General features: G+C 47.3%; 1 protein-coding gene across 2 annotated transcripts in view; it reads right to left on the bottom strand.

Moving 5' to 3' along the window:
- PRR5L (proline rich 5 like) overlaps positions 1-25,969 on the bottom strand; it is a 176,594-nt gene that overhangs the window by 4,429 nt on the left and 146,196 nt on the right. For both annotated transcript variants that reach the window (XM_011940721.1, XM_011940722.1), the window contains 2 exons: positions 14,282-14,422; positions 9,339-9,465 (listed from right to left, as the gene is read on the bottom strand). In XM_011940721.1, coding sequence (XP_011796111.1) covers positions 9,339-9,465; positions 14,282-14,422 — 268 coding nt within the window. The remainder of the gene's footprint in view (positions 1-9,338; positions 9,466-14,281; positions 14,423-25,969) is intronic.

The raw sequence follows: 25,969 nt of genomic DNA, 5'->3' as shown, positions 1-25,969 counted from the left end.
CAGGATGGGCTGTACTCAGGAAGCTTCCTTGGGCAGAAACGTGGCAGAATGGGCTGGAGCCAGCAAGGCCAGCAGCAAGGAAAGCCAGGGAGAAGGCTCGGGTATTATGTTCTATAATAAATATGGATTGCATGTGAAAAAAGGTAATGCTAACATCAGTCAAAGTGAGAGGTGATGAGGAAAGGAAGTAGAGTTGTGGTGATATGGGTAAGGGGAGGAGGATGACCGCTGGAGACACCACAGAGATACTACAGAACCCCACAACTAAGAGATCCTGGGAGCGGGGCAGGGAGGAGGAGCTGTGGGACGGAAGGAGGGAATGGCAGACTTGGGGGAGGGGCGAGGGATGGGGAAGATGCAGAGGAGGCAGCTCGTGAGACCCAGTGCCGGGGCCTGGCCACATCACATCTGAGATGCTGGGGGGCAACCTCCACGGGCAGACAGACATGCAGTTTTGAGCTGGGAAAAGAAGTTTCTATCTAAAGACAGAAATTTGGTCATTTTCAAATAATATTTAAGGACAGTGAGAAATGTTGGTAATATTTGGTGACAAAAGCAGAATATAAACAACAGTATTATATGCATTTAGTCCCTTTTTAAGCCAAACTGGGGTTATACTGGGTGCTATATTCATCCACCACACCTATGTATAAAAACTGGGAAAGGCTACATCAAAATATCTAGTTATCATCTCTGGGTAAAGGTATTACCCGGTGAGTTTTAAAATTTCTTTCTTTTCATTGATATGTCTTTAACATTTTCATTCCATATGTGGGCATTTCTTTTATGACAAGAAGAAAACATTTTAGGATATGAAAATCAAAGTCCTCTGGAAATCCGTAATGGCTGGGGCCCTCCGAGTGAATGTGACCTCTCTAAAAATGAAGATGGGGTAAAGGACTAAATTATTCTGGTGTGTGCACCGGTGCTGGGTGGATAAAATAAGAGGAGCTAACAGCACTACTTTCAGAGGGGCTAAAGTATTAACAGCTAACACACAGGATAGCACTTAAGAGCGTTGGGTGCTGATCTGAGCATCTTGTATCTATGAACTAATTATCAACCTAATGAAGTGGGTACTGTTATCACCACTGCCACTTTACAGATGGGGAAATTAAAGCACAGAAGAGGTTAAATAACTTGTTCCACATTACAAAGAAGAAGCAGAGCTGGGACTGGAGCACAGATGGCAGCCTCCAAAAACCAGGTGAGCCTCATTGCCTTTCCAGAAGGAAGGAAACCCTAGGGTGGGTCAGAGAGGCAGGAGAAGAACCAAAACACTCAGGTAACCAAAGCCTGGGGAGTAGAGTCCCAAGAGAGGAAGCAAATCTGACAGCAACACCCCAGGTCCCGGGGCCTCTGCTCTCCCACCTTCACACAGGCTGCACCAGGGCAGAAACCTGCACAGAGTTTGAAATAGAATAAGCACCACGACAAGACTGGGTCCCTTGGTCCCAGAGAAGTCCCCCGACCCATGCTCCTCTCAAGGCAGTGCTGCCTCCTCTGCCACCTAGGCCCGGTATCATGTTAGGAGCTGGATGGCTCTGGACCTGAGAGAGGCAGAGGCATGGGACAGTCCAGCCACTGCAGCTGGTCTGGCCTGGGAGAGAGTGAATTTGAAGGCACGGCCATGGGAGAAACACAGCTTCAGAGGGCTGGGGGATGGGTGGGTTCTGTTCGGGGCCTCTTCTTTTCAGCCTCCCTTTCTGCCAGAGCACACCTCCCCCCAGCTTCCCATTCACACACCCAATTTCACCTGTCCCTGCCTTCCACAGCGCCCATATCTCTGACACACTGAAGACCCAAGAGAAAGGTGTTCCCTCTGCCATCCAGGCAGGACAATGCAGTGGGGAGAAAGGGAGTGGGGCCTGATGGTATCAGTATTCCCACCACACTCGGACAGGAGGGGGAACACCCCACTTTCCAAGGGAAAAGCAAACCATGCTCTTCACAGACTGGCCGTGGGGACATGTGGCTCATGCTGCTTTAGTTTACTCTGCTCTTGCAGTGGATCTGGAGGGCCCTAGACATGTGTGTCAGCCACTTCCAGAGCCCATGCTCCCGGAAGGAGATCACAGCAAGACCTGCCCACATCCATGTGCAAAGCTCACAGCAGCTCCTGTCATCAGACTGTTGTGTGTGTGCATAAATAATGAAGATAATTAAATTCTAACCCTTTGGACTAAATCTTGAGTCTACTGGCTCAGAAGCCCAAGGGGCCTATTTGGTTGTAACAACAATTTTTCAAAATCAAAGGATAATACATAGAATTTAGAGTATACAGTGTGTTCCCACCCAGGATCTTGCTGTTTAGTCCCAATCTCCCTCCAAAACAGAGTTGTTCTCAGTATACCCACTGCACAGATGAGGAAGACTGAGGATCAGCCCCAGTTCTCTCAGGTTCCAGATGGCAGCGCCCAAACTTTCCCCACTACATGCTGCTGTGTCTCAGAGGACTGCTGCTGCCCTCAGAAGACATGTCCTTTGAAGTGGCCCCCCTACTGAAGTCAAGTAACAGAAAACACTGCCCCCCCAGCAGGTGCTAGACAAGTAGCTGACACTGGCTTCCCTCTTTGGAGATAGGAGACAAAACGCCAAGGAACAACCAAGAAGAAAGCATCTATGCCAGGCACTGGCAGTTCTTTGTGAAGCATGGACGCTTGTACTCTCCAAGTTACACATTTCTAAAATGTTCCCACATTCTTATAACCTGCATTACTTTTATGATCTCCAAAATCAATAACTATAAAACAGAAGCACCAGAAGAGTTCAAAGCAGCAAGGATCCCACTGAAAAACTGTCCTTAAAAAAAACACCCTTGAGAACAATTCATTTCTCTCTCACTGCTGATAGAAGTACACACTTTAGATTGCTGTTGGGAAATCCATGTTGGGACCTGAACCCTACAGCCAGCCTAGCGGGAGACGGGAAAAGACCTATCTGGGGAGCATTTGCTGCATGCAGATGTCTGGGCTCCTGAGACTGGGTACCTACCTGCCAGGAGGGGTTTGTGCAAAGGGTAGGGCAAAAGAGCCAGACAGTAGCGACATTATTTCTATTTTTGCTAGAGATTTCGATAATTTTGTTTATTTTGAGACAGAGTCTCACTCTGTCGCCCAGGCTGGAGTGCGGTGGCGCGATCTCAGCTCACTGCAAGCGCCGCCTACTGGGTTCACGCCATTCTCCTGCCTCAGCCTCTCGAGTAGCTGGCATTACAGGTGTCCACCACCTCGCCCGCCTAATTTTTTGTATTTTTAGTAGAGACGGGGTTTCACCGTGTTAGCCAGGATGGTCTCCATCTCCTGACCTCGTGATCTGCTTGCCTCGGCTTCCCAAAGTGCTGGGATTACAGGCGTGAGCCACTGCACTGTTTTATAAGAGTATGGGGGACTCCTCTCTTTGGGGAAGGGATATCTGGAAAGATACAGTATTAATGTTAGATTCTACAACATGGCTTAAACTTGGAAGAAAGGCTGAGACCAGAGAGGACAGAGGGTAAATCAAGGGAACGGGAAATCTACTTGCATGGCAGACACATGCAGCATCTTTGGAAGAAATGAGAATTCATCTGATGATTTCCACAGGTCCCAACCCACGGGAATGAGCCAGGGAAAGGTGTCTCCAATGATCCTTGGAGGGCCCAGGCAGCAAACAGACAAGAGAAGCCCCTCTGGCTGCTCACGGGTCAAGAGCTGGAGCCAGAGTGAGGGGGGCTGCCCTGGAGGAGGAGACCCCATACCACCTGTCCCCACCTTCAACAAACACTATTACCTGTACATGCAAAATGCTGCACTAGCTGCAGAGAAGAAAAGAAACATAAATCTGATGTGGGGCCCGCAACAGGGGCTTGAGCCCAGCACACTTGTGTACTTCCATGCATGTATATTCACATGTCAGGGGCAAGAGTTCTTAGGAGCAACGATTTACTGAGCATCTACGGGATGCTAGGTACTGTATCAAAAAGGAGGTGCTCCACTGATGGCTTCTAACCACTTTGCAGAAGAACCTGAAGTTGAGATGTGAAATAACTACAGTCACGGTGAGTGAGGAAACCAGGACCCAAACCCAGAGCTGACAGCACAGGCCCAGCTCATGACCCCCACACACAAATAACTGTCAGAACAGGTCAGTGTGGCAAATGTCAGGTCAGAGATACAGATGACAGCACCCTGGAAATTCAGAGAAGAAGGAAGAGAAGTCACAAAGTCTATTTCAGATGGGCTGTGCTTCTCTAGGCTTGACTTACAGACTGAACCACTCACTCATAGGAGAGGTCTGTGCCAGGTCCTGGGATACAAAATCTCTGCTCTCAACGAGCAAGCTCAGTGTAAGGGAGAGGCTGAGAAACAGAACATGGCAATACAGCCATGTTCTGGCAAGGCCAAGGATGTGGTCTGGGATCCAGGGGAGGGATTGGGGAGGTATACATAACCTCCCTGGAGAGTGATTTCACAGGGGCCAGGCTGCCTTTAGCTGGGGTCCAAAACATAGCAGGCAGCTCTGCCTGGCCCTTTCCTGAGACAGGACAGCTTCTTCCTCCTGCTGGCCCTGAATAGGAGGACAGGGCCTCTGTGCTCAGCCTTCTGTGGCTCAGAAGTTGCTCCAGGCCACACAGCTGAGCCCCAGCACTTGTGGTTTCCAAGGCCCTGCTCTCTCCACAGTTGCCTCAGCCTCTCTCTCCCTGCTGATGACTCACCAGAGAGGCTACAGCTCTTCCTTCTGCTTTCTGGGTGGAATGTTTTCATTCCCAAGATTGGGTGTGGGCAGAGCCAGGACCACAGGGACCACAAGGCTGTGTTGAGTCCCCCGAGCAGACAGCGTTTCCTTGCTAAGTTCCCGCCAGACTCCAGAGCCAAGCCTCAGACAAGTGCGTCAGCTGTGTCCCCACTGGGAGGTCAGGCCTGCTGGGCCCCTTGAGAGGCCTTAAAACTGAACGCCATGCCCACAACTGGCAGACAGCGACTGACACTCTTGCTTCTTGTTCTCCTCCCCAACCTTTTCCTTCTTTGCCCCCAGAAAGGCAGGGCCCTGTCACCCAGGGAAGGGAATCTCCCACTAAGGGACTGAGTACCCTGTGGGTACCCCCTGGGGCTCCAAGCCAGCCCTTCCCTTGCAGTGGTGCCCTTTTAGCAGGAAGAGGGCTGGGTCCTGCCATTTCAGCTGGCATCTCCAGGCCACCTCTGCCTCCTCCTCTTCCCTTTCACACGGGGTGAGGCCAAGGGGAGGCTTTATTCCCTCCTCACTCACCAGGAGCCCTGCTGAGCACTGGCATTCATCCACGGCACCGGAGCCAGCAAGAGCAGCGCCTTTCAAACCCCCAGAGAGAAGCAAAGCCTGGAGAAGGCCGTCCTCGGGCCCTTTGTTGGGGACTTGGTTCCCAGGCTTTTGATCTCCCAGGCTCCCTGGCCAGGCCCCACCGGAGCGACCGCCATAATACGGCCATTGTGACCCCAGCACACCAAGCCCGTGGTGGGCGTCCCTCTCCAGGCTGGCACCTGAAAGCCGTGAATGCTGGCTTGTCACGCAGAGAAGTTACAGTATCCTGAAGGAGAAGGGCCCTCCCCCGGGAGACACAATGGACGGAGGCCTGTGGGAGGCCAGCGCCTTTGTGTGGGAGAAGTCGAGCGTGCTGCTGAGTGTACACGCTGGGAGGGCCCTGCAAACAGCAGGGAAACAGCCTGGAGACTTCGGGGACTTGAAAGGTGGGGCAAGGGCCAGACTCTGAGGAGTCGGCCTTTTACAAAAAGTTTCACTACCCTCCTCCTCCTCCCTCGCCAACTGCCACTGTTGCAGAAAAGTGGCTGCTTTGGAGAGGGGAGCACATTCTCTCACTCCCATCATGGGCCTCCGACCTATGCATACCCAGGGGTGAAGCTGGACTGGCAGGAAGGGAGACCTTCGGAGAATCCTTGTGCAGTCAAACACGCGCGGGCGCGTGGGTGCAGTGCGGAGCGCCGGGAATAAACCGCTTCTCTGGCTCTGGCCACCTGCCCTGCAGGTGACCTGGAGACTGAAAGCACAACACTACCTTGGAGGATGGAACGAGTTACATGCCAAAACCCTGGTCAGTAATCCAGCTTGAGTGGCGGCTTCTTAGGGGATGGCTGGCCCCTGCTGCCTGTGACCATGCCTACCCGCGCCCACGCCTACCCGCGACCACGCCTACCTGCGACCACGCTTACCCATCCTCCGGCCCAAGTGAGCTGCGGCAAAGCCCTCCCATAGGTTTAAGGGGTTTTTCACCTCCAACCTCACTCCTTAGTTTTTACTTCAGCCAGCCATCTCAACACTCCCCTCCCACAGGCAAAATAAACCTTCTACTAAGGGGCAGACCAAGGCCCCAAGAGTCCTCTCTTTATCTGGAAAGCCGTGTCCTCAGTCAGGACGGGCACCGCTGTGACCACTTTAGCTTCTTAGTATCCAGAGACATGGGGTGAAATGTCTGGCTTAGGATCCCTCTTGGGCTAAGGAACACCTCCTGAGCTGTCCCTGAATAAAGTCACCTCCTCAAAGCTGGCAGCGGGCAGTGGGGGTGGAGGTGATGATAGCGCACGTGGGGCAGCTGATAAAGTATCCACAACTCCAGGCTCTGTAACCCTGGCTCCACGTGACCTTAATCCTCACTTGCTTCCCCTGTAAACCTGGGAACAGCAGTGTCTGCTCCATGGCCCAGCATCCAGCGCCCCCAGCACCATGCCCAGGATGAGGTCTGTGTCCAGTAGCTTCCCTTGCCATCAACTTCCTTGCAACTCTGAAGCCCTTTCAGTTCCTCTAACACTCCTTTCTCTTGCTCATCACCTGTCCTCCAAACCCTCCCAAGGTCCTCCCCTTGGCCTGGGGATAGTCATCCCTCTCTGTTTACTCAGCTAACTCATATTCATCCTGCAGGTCCCATCGCAGACATCATCACTTCCTCCAGGTAGTCTTCCCCGATTCCCTGGTCAAGGTGAAGTCTGTATGCCCTGGGTCCATGGCCCCTGTACTTTCCCCCTCAGAACAAGTGTACTCTGATGAGACACTGCCTTGTTTGTGACTTCTCCCCTAGGCCGTTTGCGCTGGAGGGCAGGAATGGGTTGGCTTCATTTACAGATAGCACCTCCCAGAGTGCCAGGACAGGGTCTCAGTACACATTTGCTGAAATAATCTAAAATTAACCAAAAGAGGGTCACGTCCTTCCCTCCCTGCCCCTACTGTGACAACTCACCAGAGGCAGGGACTGTCCTAGGTACAAGAATAAAACCTCGAATCTTTACTTTATAATTTGGCAAAAATGTGCATTATTCTTATTTTAGTTGGAAAGCTAAAGCTATCCCCTCTTAGAGTGAGTCCTCACTGAACAAGCTTCCCAATCGACTCTTGTTCCTGGGATAGGATACCAGAATAATCCACCAAAAAATATGCCTCTTGGGCATAAGGATTTATGAACTGAAGGCAGTTACGACGCAGATACAGGAAGCTCTCTGTCCTCCCTCTATTTGCTTAAAGACAGGCTATAGATGTATAAAGACAAAAGGTATCCCATCCCACTTCTACCAGGGAGAGCAAAGGTTAACCACTGAAGACAATTTTAGACCCTTATCAGCCGGCAGTGGCATCAGAGAAACCTACATGAACAAGCCTCACTAACCAGCCGTTATCTGCCATCTATTTCCCTTGCCACAAGCTGCCTCCCCTGACTCAAAGTTGTTTTTCTTTGCCTTGTCACTCTCTAGAAATTTATTTTTTGTTGTTGAAGATGCTATATGAGCTGAAATTCAAAGCCACGTATTTAAGAACTACTAACTCCCTGGGTGTGACCCATGTATGTATGAAACATACAACATTAATAAGCTTCTATTTGTTTTTCTCCTATTAATGTGTTACAGGGGTCTGTTCCAACTAAGAGCTTAGGAGGGTTGGAAGAAAAACTGTTTTTCTTCCTGTACACTGGCATTAGGCCCAAACAATGGTGGCATTCCTACCATGGCCCAGCTAACTTGCTGACATCCTGACAGCTCCCTGGATGCCCCTGTCCCCTAAATTCGGTGAGCTGAGCCAGCAGGAACGTGGGCTCCAGGGAGACTGCAGCAACATGGTGCCCAGCTCAGAGTGGGGCTGCAGAAGGCTATTTTCCTTCAGTGTCATTGAAACTGGCTCGTTCCAGCTCCTGGGAGGAATGAGTGAGGAAGGGAGGGAGGAGGGAGAAGAACCAGCAGGCAGCAGGCTGAGGCCAGCACCCTCCGATCTGTGGTGGCTGTGGTTAAGCTGGTGTCTCCAGAAAAACATGATCAGGGTGGTGAAAACTGCCAGCTGGCCCTGGCTCTTGCTGTGGTAGAGAGGCGCAGGAAGGGGCAGGAACCTCACTGGAGGACACTCCTTTCTTTGAAGCTCAACTACTACAACTCCATTAAAGCGAGAAGAGGGGGTATCAGGTTCCCAATTTGAGTAATCCATTTCCGCCTCTGCATCTCTCTGTGGGTGCTGGCTTCCCTGGCCCCGAAGTATCGTTGCTGCCATCATCTAACATTTTTTGAGTGCCTACTATATGCCAGGCACCATTCCTGGGGACAGAATAATGAATAAAACATTTCTGTATTTTGAGGGTTTATATTTCAGACAATAACTGGGTTTATTACTATTATTATTATTAGAAGCCTTATCATACAGCTATTTCTACAAAGACTGGTCTGAGAGCTATTTTGTATTATATTATAGAGATATTTGTACTGAACCCATCTAGACTGCAGTGTCACTGAGAGAAGGAACAGATCTGATTCATCTCCAGATTTTCCAAGGTGCCTGGTATAAAGCCTGACACTCACTGATGCTAGGTTTACAGCCATCAAAAAAACGGCCCCAACAGGATTTGTCCCCAAATCCAGGAGCCCCTTTCCTTGCCATGTGGTGGTACTTACAGAAACGGAGTGGGAGACAGCAGCTTGATAACATCTGGCCACGCATACAAGTTGGCCTGGCATTTCCAGTTGGTTTCAAAGGGAAATCCATCACAGTAGGTTTCTCTACTCACCCAGAGGAAGAGTGTAACAAAACACAGTTTCTGGTATCAGATACAGAAAGATTAATGTCCTAGGCACACCAAAATGATCAAAGCCACGATCAAAGATGTGGATCAGACAAGCACCACCACAAAGGCATAGTATCCGTCCCTGGGGAGGAATCATCAAGGGGTAGAGGTTACTGCAACCTCCAGAGGCCAGGAACGTGAGTGCTTAAGATGCACAGATTTGCACTGACCCACACAGGAAGCAAAAGGCTGGGCACGTAATCAGTGCTCAGTTAAACAGTGCTGGTATCATGATCACCAGGCCTCTTGACAACTGGACAGCTGCACTCCTTACCCAGCGTGTACGTGGGGCCTGAGAAGCTACGGTCCCCGCTGATGCCGAGGAAAGGAGAAACCACTTGCTTCACCAGCTCCTCCAGTTGCAAATAACTCTCACTTGGGCCTGTGGGCTCGTGAACACTCTGGAAAATGAACAAGCAAGATACACAAAGGTCAGTGTTCATTGCCATGACCAGCAGGTTCTCATTCAACAAATCCTGACTGTCCTCCTCCAATGTACAAGGCTGTGTTGCTGGCAGGCAGCATCACTGCAGTTAGAATGAAGGAAACTGAGGCCTGAAGCCTTAGTCACTCGCCATGGGTCACTGCAATTAGAACTGTGCATGGTTAGTACCACGGCAGCCTCTCCCATTGGGCCACCAATACAGCGTGGGTGTCTCACCTCCAAGGCTGAGATCCGACTGGTCTCAAGGACAATAATCTTACCCACATGCACTGGATCATACACAGCACAGAGACATTTAACATATATAATGCACAGAGGTTTCCTGATAATGCAAAGAGGAAGGTCCTCTTATTATCCCGCTTCTATGGATGAAGAACTAAAGACCCAGAGAGCTTAAATACCTTGCCCAGAAAAACACAGCCAGTAAATGGCAAAAACCCTGGACTGGAACCCAGGCTATCTGGCTCTGATCCCCTCTTCTGCCACTTGCTAACAGGCTAGAAAAGAAGGGAAGAAAGGATATGGAAACGTTCAGGGTGATAAGAGAAAAGGAGAATTCTTCTAGAGCCAGGAATAGTTTTAGCACCAAATGAAGAGCCAGTTAAAAACCTCAGCATGACAGAAGTCCTCAAAGCTAAGCCCTGAGTAAAGAACAGTCAAAAGCAGAAAGAAGCCAGTAACCAATGTTTTCTAGAAAACTGGCAGACTCCTAGGGAATTCAGCTTCTTGCTAGAAAGGACTCAAACATGCTGTCATGTTGAGGGGTTGCAAAGAAGCAAAGCCCACCTGGCAGAAGAAGGGACTGGCCAGGAAAGAAACAAGTCTCCATGGGGCTGTGCCCAGCCCAAGGGGTTAACATGTCAAATTCGCGAAATAGAGTAGACTGTAAATCACTTTCACTTTCAAAGTAGACTCCACTCCAGTGCGGTGTTTCAGGGATTGAAGGAGAAACTGGTCAGGTAATGAGGCAGGAAGGGTTGACTCCTGCAGGCTGGTGATCCCAGGGGGAGATGTAAGCTGCCAAGGAAACAGGCTTTTCCTTGGCCCCTTTTTGGTACCATCACACTGAGATGGGTGTGGCAGGGGCTGGGGGAGAGAGGACACAGCTTCAGGAAATACAAGGAGGCTGAGGAGGGGACTATGGTGCAGATTTGGAGGTAGAAACAGAGCCAGAAGAGATGCAGAGAAAATGAGTGGCTTCTCCCCCAAACCTTCCATACACGCGAAACAGGGAGGGACCACAGAAAAAGGAGAAGTGGCAAAAGGTGGGAAGAAAATGGATAATGAACACGTGATTTGGAGCTGGATGGTTTTCTCCCAGAAAAGTCGCTGCTGAGAACTTGGCTTGTGCACAGCCCTCTAGGAAGGTGCTGACCTCAGGCCTCGGCTTGGCTGCCAAACAGCTATGGAATTTGGGTGGTCCAGCGTAAAATGAAAATGCAGGGCCTCATGTTCAAAACTCATTAAGAATGTCAAATGGCGATGGGAGAAAATAAAAACAAGCTCAGGGTCCTCTGAGCACAGGCTGCACACTCTGCCTGGCTGGGACCCCTGAGAGTGCACCATTCTTACGGTGGTCTCGGGACCGGTCTGCGTCAGCTGGGAGGAGACTGATCTTCGCGCTGGTCTACATCTCTGACTCTGCCTCTCGCTGGGGCAGTTTGAAGGCAGCGCACGTGGCCCGCTGTAGGAGTAATTGTACATTTTGGGAAGGGTAGAGTTGGGTCAGGGACACTGTGGAAGAGCAACAGAAAAGACAAAGCTGAAGGCCTAAGAGCTTCTTTCTCTGTGGTAGGGTCAGGTGGTTTTGAAAAATACCAGCCCCAGGTCTCCTGGCACTGTGGAAAGTGCGGGTCCAGGGAGATAATGGACAATTCTAAGTACTGAGGCCCAAATTTCCGGGAGCAGATATGGCCCCAGGGCAGTGCCACCTGGAAGTTTCATTCAGATCCAGAGGCCACCGCCCGGAGGCCACCGCCCCTGCTGCTCAAGATGGACTTGGGCCAGGGAAAGATCTGAGTTCTTCACAGTCATACCCCCAGCCCCAGGCTCTAGAACTCCTGGCGAGGAAGCACATGGGCCAAAGGCACCATTCCCAGGAAGCCCTCAGGGGAAGTGATGCCAGATGCCCTGCAGGAGAGTGGGACGATCTTTAATGTTCTGTAGGGTGCCTGTGGGGCGTTTCCCAGTACCCTGGGAGACTGCAAAAGGAAGGCAGTAGCTGCCAAGAAAGGCTAAGTGGAGGTAGGAAGACAAGAGCTAAGGGACGGGGAGCAATCAAGCTCTGTTATCAATGAGTACAAGACCTTGAGAAAGGCCACCACCTTTTCTGAACCTCCATCTCAGCTGTGAGATGGGGAAAATAATGGTATAGACACAGGAGGAACTGCTTCCTTGCCTGACTTTCCAGAAATTCACCATGACCCCAGAGCTTCTCTGACTGTACTTCCCTCTGCCAAGAGAAGAAGCCCTGCATGATGGTCACCAACATGGGTGTGAGGTCAGGGACCCAGAGTCAGTCCTGCTCAAGCTTCTACTATATTCCATGGCCAGTGTTTAATTAATACCTATTATGTGTCAAAGACTGTGCTGGGTGCTGAGGTCTCAAGGGCAAGGAGAAAACATTGACCTGCCTTGATTAGACAGGGGATTGAGGGGCCCGGAAAACAGTGTTCTGAGCAGGAGGAATGGTGGGTACAAAGATCCCATGGCAGCCAGGAGAAGCCAAGAAGACCAGAGCAGTGGGGAAGTCAGGTTCCAGGCAGGGATGGAAGGGTGGGAGATGCCGAAGGCGAGGGTATAGACTTGGGCTGTTTTTCTAAGATCGATTGGAAACCCCTGAAGAGTTTGAGGCCGTCCCATGGAGAGCAAATTGGGGTGGGGACCAGAGTACATGAGGGCAGATTCTCCTGGGCAGGCAGTCTCACCTGTCTTTGGGGACTCAGGGCTATGATGACAGCTTTCTCATACGGTTGCAGGGCTAGCTGGCACAGGGCCCAGAATGTTGGAATGTGATAGGTGTTTTTCATTATAGACACAGGCCCTCCTGTTCCAGCAGTGACAGGTGAGAGCCTTCACCTGCAGGACTGGATCAATTCTCCTTCCCACAAAACCAAACAAACCACCACCACCCAAAACACAAAGGAATCGCTTCTCAGCCCTAAACTACTATAAACTGAAATGGGAAGATGGGAGCCCAACTTTCCGAATTTTCCTATCAGAATCCCAAAGGGCTCATTTTCAAGACTCCTTATTCAGGAAGCACGATCTAATTAAGGCTTCTCAGACCAGAGCCCCACATGCATTTTTCTATCCCTCTCCTTCTCCATCTCTTCCATAAAAATACTTGACCTGGCATTCCGGCCAATTACACCCACCCTCATCCTATTAGGCAACTCTTCCTCCTCTCTAATTATAGGAAAGGGGGAGAATGCCCAGAAGGATGGCCCAGCTTCAAGGACTGAAACATAACACCAGCTAGGGGATGTGGGGGTAGGATTGGGGCCCCAATGCCTGACATTCCATCACTGCTGTGAGGGCAGCGAGGGGTCACCACTAGCCTGACCAAAGATGAAGCCATCTTCCCTGAGGAAGGGCTCAGAGCTAATGCTGCAGCATCTGAACTTGTTACACAGATGAAGAGGCATAGCAGTCACCTCTTGGGGGTGTCCCTAGCCAAAAACCCTACTCTCTGAGAATTGTGTGGCCCCACCCATAGGAATGAGTTTGCCAAGGCCATGTTTATACTGCTTGATCTTATTCAAAGGTCATGGCTGATCGGGCAAAGAGGAATCATCTAGCCCAAGCTGGACCAATTAAATTATTTCCTCTGGGGAGGAAGCACGGTGTGCATAATTCCAAATCTTACTGCCTCTTCCTAGCTGAGGGACCTCAGGCAAGCACACAAACTTACTAGGTTTCATTTTCCTCACCTCTAAAATGGGAATAACAACAATGCCTACTTCATACAGTGATTGTCTGGATTATCTGATTAAGGAAACAACACACTTAAAGCCCTTGGCCCGTGCCTGGCACATAGCCAAGGACCAATAAGTGTTAGCTCAACTTCCTGGTATTGATTTAGAATTGGGATTGAGTGACACTAGGCAGCCACTAACTAGTCTCTTACTGGAAGCACATCAACTGTGAGGTGTCACATTCAATCAGGTAAAAACCAAACACAGAACACAAACCTGCAGGGAGAAAAAGACCAAGTCCAGGAAAGATAGACAAGACGAAGACAGACAAGGTAGCCCAGATACAAGTAGAGACTAGGAAGCAGAGGAAGGATGGTGGCTTCCTGGCCTGAGACAGCCTCACTGCTGGTTGTAATCCCTCCTGAAGTCCACCTGCCTTGGGAGCTTTCCAGGGAGTTCCTCATCTGCTTAAGCTAGGCCAAAGTGTATTATTTGCTGTGACTTGCAACTTGTGGCTCCCTGGCATCACTGGAGAGTGGAAAAGGGTATCTACTTCCTGAATGAAAGACTATGCTTCCTTCACTCCCCAGTGCAATCTTGGCACCAAGCACAGCACCAGGACCTAACAGGTGCTCAGTGAATGCACATCAGATGAACAAATGAATCAATGAATGAATGAATGAATGAATGAATGAACGAACGAACGAAGGAACGAACACGGGCCAACAAACTAAATAGTAGTTAGCCAAGCTAAGGTGCTCTGGTCACTAGGTTCCTTCCCCCTTATCTCAAAAGGGCAGTCTCTTCCCTCGCTCCCTCCCTTGGCCTTGGGGCAAGTCTCCAGCACAGCCTTACCTGCAGGATGAGCAACATCTGGACAATGGACGAGGGCAGCTTGGACTGGGCCAGCAGCAGCAGGTCACCCAGCTTCACCTTCAGCAGGACCAGGTCTCGGAAGCCCAGCAGGGAGATCTGGCGGATAGTCAGCTCCTGGCCCTAGAGAGGACAGAGAAGGGAAGGCTGTGAGGTGAGATCTCACTGAGTCTGCCACCGATCATGTGAAGCTCAAGACAACACATGTTTACATGGCACCAAAGATGGGATGAGGCATCTGCAAGGGCCAGTGTGTCTTTCAGAGAGCCAAAGACCAGGCTCCTCTAGAATTAAAATGTCGTTAAGATAAGGCATGACTCTGGATATTAGCCCTTTGTCAGATGAGTAGATTGCAAAAATTTTCTCCCATTCTGTAGATTGCCTGTTCACTCTGATGGTAGTTTCTTTTGCTGTGCAGAAGCTCTTTAGTTTAATTAGATCCCATTTGTCAATTTTGGCTTTTGCTGCCATTGCTTTTGGTGTTTTAGACAGAATCTACAAAGAACTCAAACAAATATACAAGAAAAAAACAACCCCATCAAAAAGTGGGGAAAGGATATGAACAGACATTTCTCAAAAGAAGACATTCATACAGCCAACAGACACATGAAAAAATGCTCATCATCACTCGCCATCAGAGAAATGCAAATCAAAACCACAATGAGATACCATCCCACACCAGTTAGAATGGCAATCATTAAAAAGTCAGGAAACAACAGGTGTTGGAGAGGATGTGGAGAAATAGGAACACTTTTACACTGTTGGTGGGATTGTAAACTAGTTCAACCATTATGGAAAACAGTATGGCAATTCCTCAAGGATCTAGAACTAGATGTACCATATGACCCAGCCATCCTACTACTGGGTATATACCCAAAGGATTATAAATCATGCTGCTATAAAGACACATGCACACGTATGTTTATTGCGGCACTATTCACAATAGCAAAGACTTGGAATCAACCCAAATGTCCATCTGTGACAGACTGGATTAAGAAAATGTGGCACATATACACCATGGAATACTATGCAGCCATAAAAAAGGATGAGTTTGCGTCCTTTGTAGGGACATGGATGCAGCTGGAAACCATCATTCTTAGCAAACTATCACAAGAACCGAAAACCAAACACTGCATGTTCTCACTCATAGGTGGGAACTGAACAATGAGATCACTTGGACTCGGGAAGGGGAACATCACACACTGGGGCCTATCATGGGGAGGGGGGAGGGGGGAGGGATTGCATTGGGAGTTACACATGATATAAATGATGAATTGATGGGTGCTGACGAGTTGATGGGTGCAGCACACCAACATGGCACAAGTATACATATGTAACAAACCTGCACATTATGCACATGTACCCTAGAACTTAAAGTATAATAAAAAATAAATAAATAAATAAATAAATAAAAAGATAAGGCATGACTCAACCTGCCTACCTAAATGACCCAAAGACAATACAAGGCACATATAATCAGGGCCACACTATTATAAGTGCTATAAGTGGTCGGGAAGGATAGAAAGAGAAAGATGGGAGAAACAAAGAAGAAGATCAATACTACCTCCCTACCTTCAAGGCTGTTTTCCCAACTTCATCTATAATACATCTGAACACCTATCATACAAATAAAGAAGAAAAACATGGGACCTCTTAGATTGTTGTATAAATACCAATAATTGAGGAAGAAAAATAAATAGGAAAGTAGGAGGAAAGGGATTTGTTCAATTGTTGGGATGCGGTAGGGAGTAGAAGGTGAAAATAATAACTATTAGTAAGCTAACATGTATTAAATTCTATGTGCCAGGCATGATTCTACATAGTCTAGATGTAAACAACACATGTAATCCCCACAACCACCCTTGGACCATTATAAAACTCATTTCACAAATGAAACACCCAGACACCCAGAGAGTTACTATAATTCAACCAAAGTAGAGCTGCTTTCAAACCCAAACTTCTTGATTTTAGAGCTCCTCAAGTTTCCCAGGACCAAAAGAGAAAGGAAGGTACATTTTTCAGACTCTCCTTTGCACACATATATACAATGCGCACTAAAACTCAGTTGCTCTTGGTAGAGCCAAACCCATTTCACAGATGAAACACCCAAAAACCCAGAGAGTTACTATAATACACCCAAAGTAGAGCTGGGTTTCAAACCCAAACTTCCTGATTTTAGAGCTCCTCAAGTTTTTCAAGAACAAAAGAGAAAAGAGGGTGCATTTTTCAGACTCTCCTTTGCACACATACATACAAATGCACACTAGAAGTCGGTTGTTCTTGGTAGAACCAAAGACATCATTAGGGTACCCTCCCAAGCTGACGAAGGCTTAAGGATGTTTTCTATTTCCTGCAACTCTGTAGAGTTTTCTAGAAACATGGTCAAGAGTGGTTTTGCTATCTCCATATCCCCTGATCCCCCACATCCAACAGATACACACAGTCACCACCTTTCAATAACATAAAAAATTATAGAGCTCACATTATGTTGAGTGCTTTAAGTTATCTTAAAATGAGGGACTTTGATTGGGTTTTTATTCCTTCAGTATCTTTTAAAAGTTGGCCAGTTGGTACTACCTCTGTTGGATGGATTGATGGACAGAGATGCTAAGACAACAGGAGAGAGCCAGCATTAGGCAGCATTATTCTGGCCAGGTCCTGGCTCTTGGTCCTGTGTGATGCTGGAAGCAGAGGAGACATAACCAACTTTTTGTTCACAACCTTCCAGGGGAGTGAACAATAGAACTGTCTGATTTAAACTACAGAACGTGGGAAGAGAGAAAAAGGAAGACTGGGGCAGGCAACCTGCTAGAAATTAGAATAGCAATTCTGGTGGGAAGGAAAGACTGCAAGGCAAAAGGAAACAATTCTAGGACCTCCTGCTCCAACAACTGCCAAATCACTTTCCAGAACTGATTTTCTAGGAATTCCCTAGAAGGTCATCAAGGCATCCCGAAGGACTCTTCATTCCCCAGAACTGCACTCCAAATAGACAATTATTTTGCCTTACTGTTTTTGGTTTTGTATTTACATCATAAAACATTTACAGGCAAAGATTAAAAGAGATCAGAAAAAAGGGCTTAAGGTAAAGTTACAAGTCCTCTTAGTTTAATCTCTTATTCTCACTCCACACTGGTAACTGCTCCTTGAGGTTTTTACTTATATTCTGGATTTCTCCAGAAAGCTCCTATATCCACAAAACCACACATAAAACCTTTAAACCCACACAGTTATTATACCCCTCCTACTGTTCTGCAGCTTGCTTTGGTTCACTTTGTATATTTTGGAAATCTTTTCATACCAGCACATATTGACCCACCTCACTCTTAAGGCTGCGTAATATTCTACCACTGTATGAACACACTCTGTGTAACCAACCATCTCCTGACCAAGATACTTTCATTTGCACACGTGTGTGTGTGTTTCAAACATATTTATCCATCCTATGTTGGGCATATTTTGTCAGCATATCCAGATTATTGTCCTGCAAAGGAAAATTGCTCAATCTAAATATGCCTTTTAAAAGTCTTTTAAAAAATACTGCCATGTTGCTCTCCAAAAAGACTGCATCCGTGTGTACTCCCAGCAACAGTGTATAAGAGAGCCTACTGTCTCACACCAACTGGGAGGATTATTTCTTAAGTAGGATGATTAGGAAAATACATATCATGACCCCACTTAGGCAACTCTCACGAGTTGTGCCCACACTTCCGTAACAGTGCCAGTATATGGTAGATATTCATCCGTAACAGTGCCAGTATATGGTAAACAACACTCATCCATAACAGTGCCAGTATATGGTAAACACTCATCCATAACAGTGCCATTATATGGTAGACACTCAACAGTCATCCATTGTCAACTCATCTGCTCAGCCCATGACACAGGAAAACCACGTTTATTTACTGGATTATCTGCTGTGATTCCAACACATTTTATTGTACAAAGAAAAGTAATGATAATGATATTGATGATGATGATGACAATTGTTAAGCCCTTACTGTATGTCATATGCAAAATTAAGTGCTTTTCATGTATTCTCTCACTTACTCTTCTTAACACTCCTGTGAAACAAGTTTTATTATTTTCTAGAAGAAAACCAAGGCTCAGAGAGGCAAAGTTATCTTCCCAAGAATATCAAGATCATAAGCAGCAGACTGAGGACGTGAACCCAGGTCAGTGACTTGGTTTGGATATTCGTCTCCTCCAAATCTCACGTTGAAATGTTTTCTCCAGTGTTATAGGTGGGGCCTAGTAGTAGGTGTTTGGGTCATGTGGGCGGATCCCTCATGAATGGCTTAAGTGCCCTCCCCTCGGTGATAAGTGAGTTCTCAATTAATTCACATCAGAGCTAATTGAAAGAGCCTGGTGCCTCTTCCCCCATCTCTTGCTTCCTTCTCTCATCATGTGATACACTGGCTTCCCATCACCTTCCACCATGGTTATAAAAGTTTCCAGAAGCCTCACCAGGAGCAGATGCTGGTACTGTGTTTCTTACACAGTCTGCAGGACTGTAAGTCAAATAATAAACCTTGTTTAAAAAAAAAAAAATTACCCAGTCTCAGGTATTCCATTATAGCAATGCAAAATGAACTAATACAGAAAATTGGTATAAGGAGTAGAATGTTGCTAGGAAGATACCTGAAGGTGTGGAAGCAGCTCTGGAACTGGGTAATGAGCAGAAGTTGGAAGAGTTTGGAGGGCTCAGGGCTCAAAATATGACAAAAAGACAAAGGAAGGTTTGGACCTTCTTTGAGACTAGTTAAATGGTTATAACTAAAACACTGATAGAAATATGGATAGTAAAGGCCAGGCTGAGGTGGTCTCAAATGGAAATGAAGAAGTTATTGGGAACCAGAATAAAGATCACCCTTTTTATGCCCTAGCAAATAACTAGTCTGCATTGTGTCCATGCCCTGGGGATTTGTGGGAGGTTGAACTTGAGAGTGATGACTTAGAGTGTCTGGTAAAATAAATTTCTAGGGTGGGTGTGGTAGCTCACAACTGTAATCCCAGCACTTTGGAAGGCTGAGGCGGGCAGATCACAAGATCAGGAATTCGAGACCAGCCTAGTCAATATGGTGAAACCCTGTCTCTACTAAAAATACAAATATTAGCCAGGCGTGGTGGTGGGCACCTGTAATCCCAGCTACTTGGGAGGCTGAGGCAGGAGAATCACTTGAACCCAGAAGGTGGAGGTTGTAATGAGCTGAGATTGTGCCACTGCACTCCAGCCTGGGCGACAGAGTGAGACTCTGTCTCAAAAAAATTCTAAGCAGCAAAGCATTCAAGATGTGGCATGGCTGCTTCTAACATCCTAAAATCAGGAATAGGTGTAAAGGAATGACTTAAAGTTGGAACTTATAATTAAAAGGGAAACAGAGCATGAAAATTTGGAATATTTGCAGCCTGGCCATGCAGTGAAGAAGGAAAAGGCATTTGCAGGAGAGAAATACAAGAGAGCTGTGGAACAATCACTTCCTAGAGAGATCTGCATGACTAAAAGGGAAACAGGTGCTGATAGCCAAGACCACAGTTTTAAAAAGGCCTTGAAGTCATTTCAGAAACCTCTGGGACAGTCCCTCCCATTACACGCCCAGAGACCTAAAAGGAAATAATGGTTTTGGAGGCCACGCTCAGGGGATGCCCAGTGCTACCTCAGGATACTGCTCCCCACATCCCAGTTTCTCTGGCTCCAGCAGTAGCTCAGAGTGCCCCAGGTACCATTCCAGCTGCTACTCTGGAGGGAGCAAGCTATAAGCCTTGGTGGCGTCCACATAGTGCTAAGTCTACAGGTGCACAGAGTGCAAGAGAGAAGGAGGCTTTGCAGCTTCCACCCACATTTCAGAAGATGTATGGAAAAGCCTGGGTGCCTAAGCAGAAGCCTACTGCAGGGGTGGAGCTCCCACAAAGAGGCTCTACCAGGGCAGTGCCAAGGGGATATGTGGGGTTGGAGCCCCTGACACAGTCCCCAAAGGGCCACTTCCTGGTGGAGCTGTGGGAAGGGGTTGCTGCTCTCTAGACCCAAGAAGGGCAGAGCCACCAGCTTGCACCTTGAGCCTGGAAAAACCACAGGTTCTCAACTCCAATCTGTGAGAGCAGACCCAGGGGCTGGCACCCTTCAAAGCCATAGGGGCAGAGCTGCCCAGGGCCTTGGGAGCCCATCCTTTGCGTCAGTGTGCCCTGGATGTGGAACTTGGGGTCAAAGACTATTTTGGAGCTTTAAGATTTAATGACTGCCAGGAGGCTGAGGCAGGAGAATGGCGTGAACCCAGGAGGCTGAGCTTGCAGTGAGCCAAGATCGCACCACTGTACTCCAGCCTGAGCAACACAGCAAGACTCTGTCTCAAAAAAGAAAAAAAAAAAAAAAGATTTAATGTCTGCCCTGCCCTGTTGTGTTTCAGACTCAAGTGGGGCCTGCTGTCCCTTTCTGTTGGCCAAATTCTCCCTTTCGGAATGGGAATGTTTACCCAATGCCTGTGCCACCATTGTATCTTACAAGTAAATAACTTGTTCTTGATTTTACAAGCTCATAGGTACAAGGAACTTGCCTTGAGTCTCAGATGAGACTTTGAACTTTTGATTGAGTTGATGCTGGAACAAGTTAAGACTTTAGGGGACTATTGGGCAGGAATGATTGTATTTTGCGATGTGAGAAGGACATGAGATTTGGAGTACCAGGGGCAGAATAATATGGCTTAGATATTTGGTCCCTCCAAACCTCATGTTGAAATGTGATCTCCAGTGTTGGAGGTGGGGTCTAGTACAAGGTAGAGTCATGGTGACAGATCCCTCATGAATGGCTTGGTGCCCTCCCCTTGGTAATGAGTGAGCTCTCACTCTTTAGTGAGTTTTCACTCTATTAGTATGAGAGAGCTAGTTGTTTTAAAAAGTCTGGCACCTCCTCCCCATCTCTTGCTTCCTCTCACCATGTGATACACTGGCTCCCCTGTTGCCTTCCGCCATGAGTGAAGGCTTGCTGTGGCCTCACCCGGAGCAGATGCTGGCAACTACACTTCTTGTTCAGCCTACAGAACCATGAGCCAAACAAGCCTCTTTTCTTTATAAATTACCCAGTCTTGGGTATTCATTTATAGCAACACAAACAGACAAACACAGTCATGAGCTAACTCAGCAGCTCATGCTTTGAACCACTTTGTTCCTCTTTGGTGCTGCTCCCCCTCCCTCATTTCTTACCCAGATTATTCTGTTGCCATCACTTCTTCATATGAAATACCTGTAGTTATTTGGGTCTAGACTGGGCCTGGGTAGTTATAGCACTCACCCGGAGAACATGACGGATTTTGCCTTTGGGACTTCGAAGCCCATGGTTAAACATTACGCTCTCAGAAGAAAAGGCCTCGATTTACAAGTGACCAGTGGGGCATATTGAATTGGTACCTAGTACTTCCTGTGTTTAAAGGTGAGCTGAACTGGGCCAAGGACAGCAACATGCCACGACCATTTATGTTAGAACTGGCTCCAATATCCCAGTCTCTCAATATCTAAATTCTTCCCCAGCATGGGTGGGGGGCAGGGGGCTTTATCTTGAGAACTCCTTGCTGGTTCCCAACCCATAAATTCTTTTTCTAAATGCAGAATGTGGCCTTCGATGTAGGCAGAAAATACTTTTAAGGGATGGTGTGGGGTACCTGGTTTATACCAACCTAATTAACTTGCCACATAAACAAGTTAATCATTGCTTTCTTCAAGGATCATTTGGGGCCATTAACCAGAGCACTGGCTTGTTACTAGGCCTTAGCCATCTCTTAGGCCCACAATGAATCAGAGAAGGAATTCATACTAATCCAGAATTGGCTTTTCTTTTCTTGTTTTAGGCTTGGGGATGGCGGGAAAGCATAAGAAAACCAAGCCTGTCTCCTCACAACCTACATCCTCCAAAAAAAATAACAATGCATATCCCTGTTACCCAAATGCCATCCAGTTTCTCTAGACTAAGCACCAAGAAAAAGTAAAGCCTAAGAGCATACAGTCCCATAAAACGATAAATGTGTGAACCTGATCAGCTGAGAGCAAAAAGGAGGAGGAAGGCACAGTTTGCCTCCTTCTGGGTATGCTATATACCCTTGATGCCCATTTGCTACAGATCTTCACTATCTCCCTGGAATATTCCCTGTCCACAATCTGAATTTGGACATGCCCATCTCACCCATACCCAATTCAGCTAATTGAATAAAGCAGGGTTAGCACATGTGAATGGTCTCAGGAGTTGACAGGAAAAGAGAAGCCAGCAAGGTTGGGGCCATGGCAAACTTGAGAAGAGAAGCAGAATTCAAGTCAGTCAGTGGGGAGTGAGGAGGTGAACAGGGGCAATATTAATTTTTGCCAGATCTTACCATCTTTCAAGAGAACCAAAACAGAGCTATTCTTAGACCCACATGTCTGGGCTCCTGCCTGGCTCTGAGCTTTTAAGACCCTCCCCATCCCCTGCCTCCACCTTTGCCCTCTTGACTATAATGGGGCTATGTCCACCCAGATCCTGCATTCTCCATTCTAGAACCATCTGGACACCTTCACCCTGGAATTCCCTACACAAAAGGCCTGAAGAGAGACCCAGGGTCCTTTGAAATGGTGGTACCATGTTGCTGTCCTGGATCTGGTTCAGCTTGCCTTTAAACACGGGAAGCAGCTGGTTCCAATATAGCCAAATAGGAACAGCTCCAGTCTACAGGTCCCAGCGTGAGCGACGCAGATGAGTGATTTCTGCATTTCCAGCTGAGGTACCGGGTTCATCTCACTGGGGCTTGCTGGACAGTGGGTGCAGACCATGGAGTGTGAGCTGAAGCAGGGTGGGGCATCGCCTCACCCAGGAAGCACAAGGGGTCAGGGAATTCCCTTTTCTAGCCAAGAGAAGCTGTGACAGATGGTACCTGGAATATTGGGACACTCCCACCCTAATACGGAACTTTTCCAATGGTTTTAGCAAATGGCACACCAGGAGATTATATCCTGTGCCTGGCTTGGAGGGTCCCACGCCCATGGAGCCTTGCTTACTGCTAGCACAGCAGTCTGCAGTCAAGCTGCAAGGAGGCAGCGAGGCTGGGGGAGGGGCGTCTGCCATTGCTGAGGCTTGAGTAGGTAAACAAAGCAGCCAGGAAGCTCAAACTGGGTAGAGCCCACTGCAGCTCAAGGAGGCCTGCCTGTCTCTATAGACTCCACCTCTGGGGACAGGGCATAGCTGAACAAAAGGCAGCAGAAACTTCTGCAGACTTAAACGTCCCTGTCTGACAGCTTTGAAGAGAGTAGTGGTTCTCCCAGCACAGAGTTTGAGATCTGAGAACAGACAGACTGCCTCCTCAAGTGGGTCCCTGACATCTAAGTAGCCTAACTGGGAGACACCTCCCGGTAGGGGCTGACTGACACCTCATACATCAGAGGGTACCCCTCTGAGATGAAGCTTCCAGAGGATCAGGCAGCAACATTTGCTGTTCTGCAATATTTGCTGTTCTGCAGCCTCGACTGGTGATACCAAACAGGGTCTGGAGTGGACCTCCAGCAAACTCCAACAGACCTGCAGCTGAGGGTCCTGACTAGTAGAAGAAAAACTAACAAACAGAAAGGACATTAACACCAAAATCCCATCTGTACATCACCATTATCAAAGACCAAAGGTAGATAAAACCACAAAGATGGGGAGAAACCAGAGCAGAAAAGCAGAACATTCTAAAAATCAGAGCACCTCTTCTCCAATGGAATGCAGCTTCTCACCAGCAACGTAACAAAGCTGGATGGAGAACAACTTTGACAAGGTGACAGAGTAGGCTTCAGATGATCGGTAATAAACTTCTCCAAGCTAAAGGAGGATGTTCAAACCCATTGCAAAGAAGCTAAAAACCTTGAAAAAAAGGTTAGATGAATGGCTAACTAGAATAAACAGTGTAGAGGGGACCTTAAATGACCTGATGGAGCTGAAAACCATGGCACAAGAACTACGTGACACATGCACAAGCTTCAGTAGCTGATTCGATCAGGTGGAAGGGTATCAGAGACTGAAGATCAAATGAATGAAATGAAGCAAGAAGTTTGAGTAAAAAGAAACGAACAAAGCCTCCAAGAAATATGGGACTATGTGAAAAGACCAAATCTGTGTCTGATTGGTGTACCTGAAAGTGATGGGAAGAATGGAACCAAGTTGGAAAACACTCTGCAGGGTATTATCCAGGAGAACTTCCCCAACCTAGAGAGGCAAGCCAACATTCAAATACAGAGAATGCCACAAAGATACCCCTCGAGAAAAGCAACTCCAAGACACATAATTGTCAGATTCACCAAAATTGAAATGAAGGAAAAAATGTTAAGGGCAGCCAGAGAGAAAGGCCAGGTCATCTACATAGGGAAGCCTAACAGACTAACAGCAGATCTCTTGGCAGAAACCCTACAAGCCAGAAGAGAGTGGGGGCCAATATTCAACATTCTCAAAGAAAAGAATTTTCAACCCCGAATTTCATATCCAGCCAAACTAAGCTTCATAAGTGAAGGAGAAATAAAATCCTTTATAGACAAGCAATTGCTGAGAGATTTTGTGACCACCAGGCCTGCCTTACAAGAGCTCCTGAAGGAAGCACTAAACATGGAAAGGAACAACCAGTACCAGCCACTGCAAAAACATGGCAAAATGTAAAGACCACTGATGCTAGGAAAAAATTGTATCAACTAATGAGCTAAATAACCAGCTAACATCATAATGACAGGATCAAATTCACACATAACAATATTAACGTTAAATGTAAATGGACTAAATGCTCCAATTAAAAGATACAGACTGGCAAACTGGATAAAGAGTCAAGACCCATCAGTGTGCTGTATTCAGGAAACCCATCTCATGCGCAGAGACACACATCGGCTCAAAATAAAGGGATAGAGGAAGATCTACCAAGCAAATGGAAAACAAAAAAAAGCAGGAGTTGCAATCCTAGTCTCTGATAAAACAGACTTTAAACCGACAAAGATCAAAAGAGACAAAGGCGGCCATTACATAATGGTAAAGGGATCAATTCAACAAGAAGAGCTAACTATCCTAAATATATATGCATCCAATACAGAAGCACCCAGATTCATAGAGCAAGTCCTTAGAGACCGACAAAGAGACTTAGATTCCCACACAGTAATAATGGGAGACTTTAACACTCCACTGTCAACATTAGACAGATCTATGAGACAGAAAGTTAACATGGATATCGAGGAATTGAACTCAGCTCTGCACCAAGCAGACCTAATAGACATCTACAGAACTCTCCACCTCAAATCAACAGAATATACATTATTTTCAGCACCACATTGCACTTATTCCAAAACTGACCACATAGTTGGAAGTAAAGCACTCCTCAGCAAATATAAAAGAACAGAAATTATAACAAACTCTCTCAGACCACAGTGCAATCAAATTAGAACTCAGGATTAAGAAACTCACTCAAAACCACTCAACTACATGGAAACAGAACAACCTGCTCCTGAATGACTATTGGGTACATAATGAAATGAATGCAAAAATAAAGGTGTTCTTTGAAACCAATGAGAACAAAGACACAACATACCAGAATCTCTGGGACACATTTAAAGCAGTGTGTAGAGGGAAATGTATAGCACTAAATGCCTACAAGAGAAAGCAGGAAAGATCTAAAATTGACACCCTAACATCACAATTAAAAG

The sequence above is a fragment of the Colobus angolensis genome, unplaced genomic scaffold, assembly GCF_000951035.1.
Source record: "Colobus angolensis palliatus isolate OR3802 unplaced genomic scaffold, Cang.pa_1.0 Scaffold192, whole genome shotgun sequence".
NCBI classification, from domain to species: domain Eukaryota; kingdom Metazoa; phylum Chordata; class Mammalia; order Primates; family Cercopithecidae; genus Colobus; species Colobus angolensis.
This window is presented reverse-complemented; position numbering and strand designations above follow the sequence as displayed.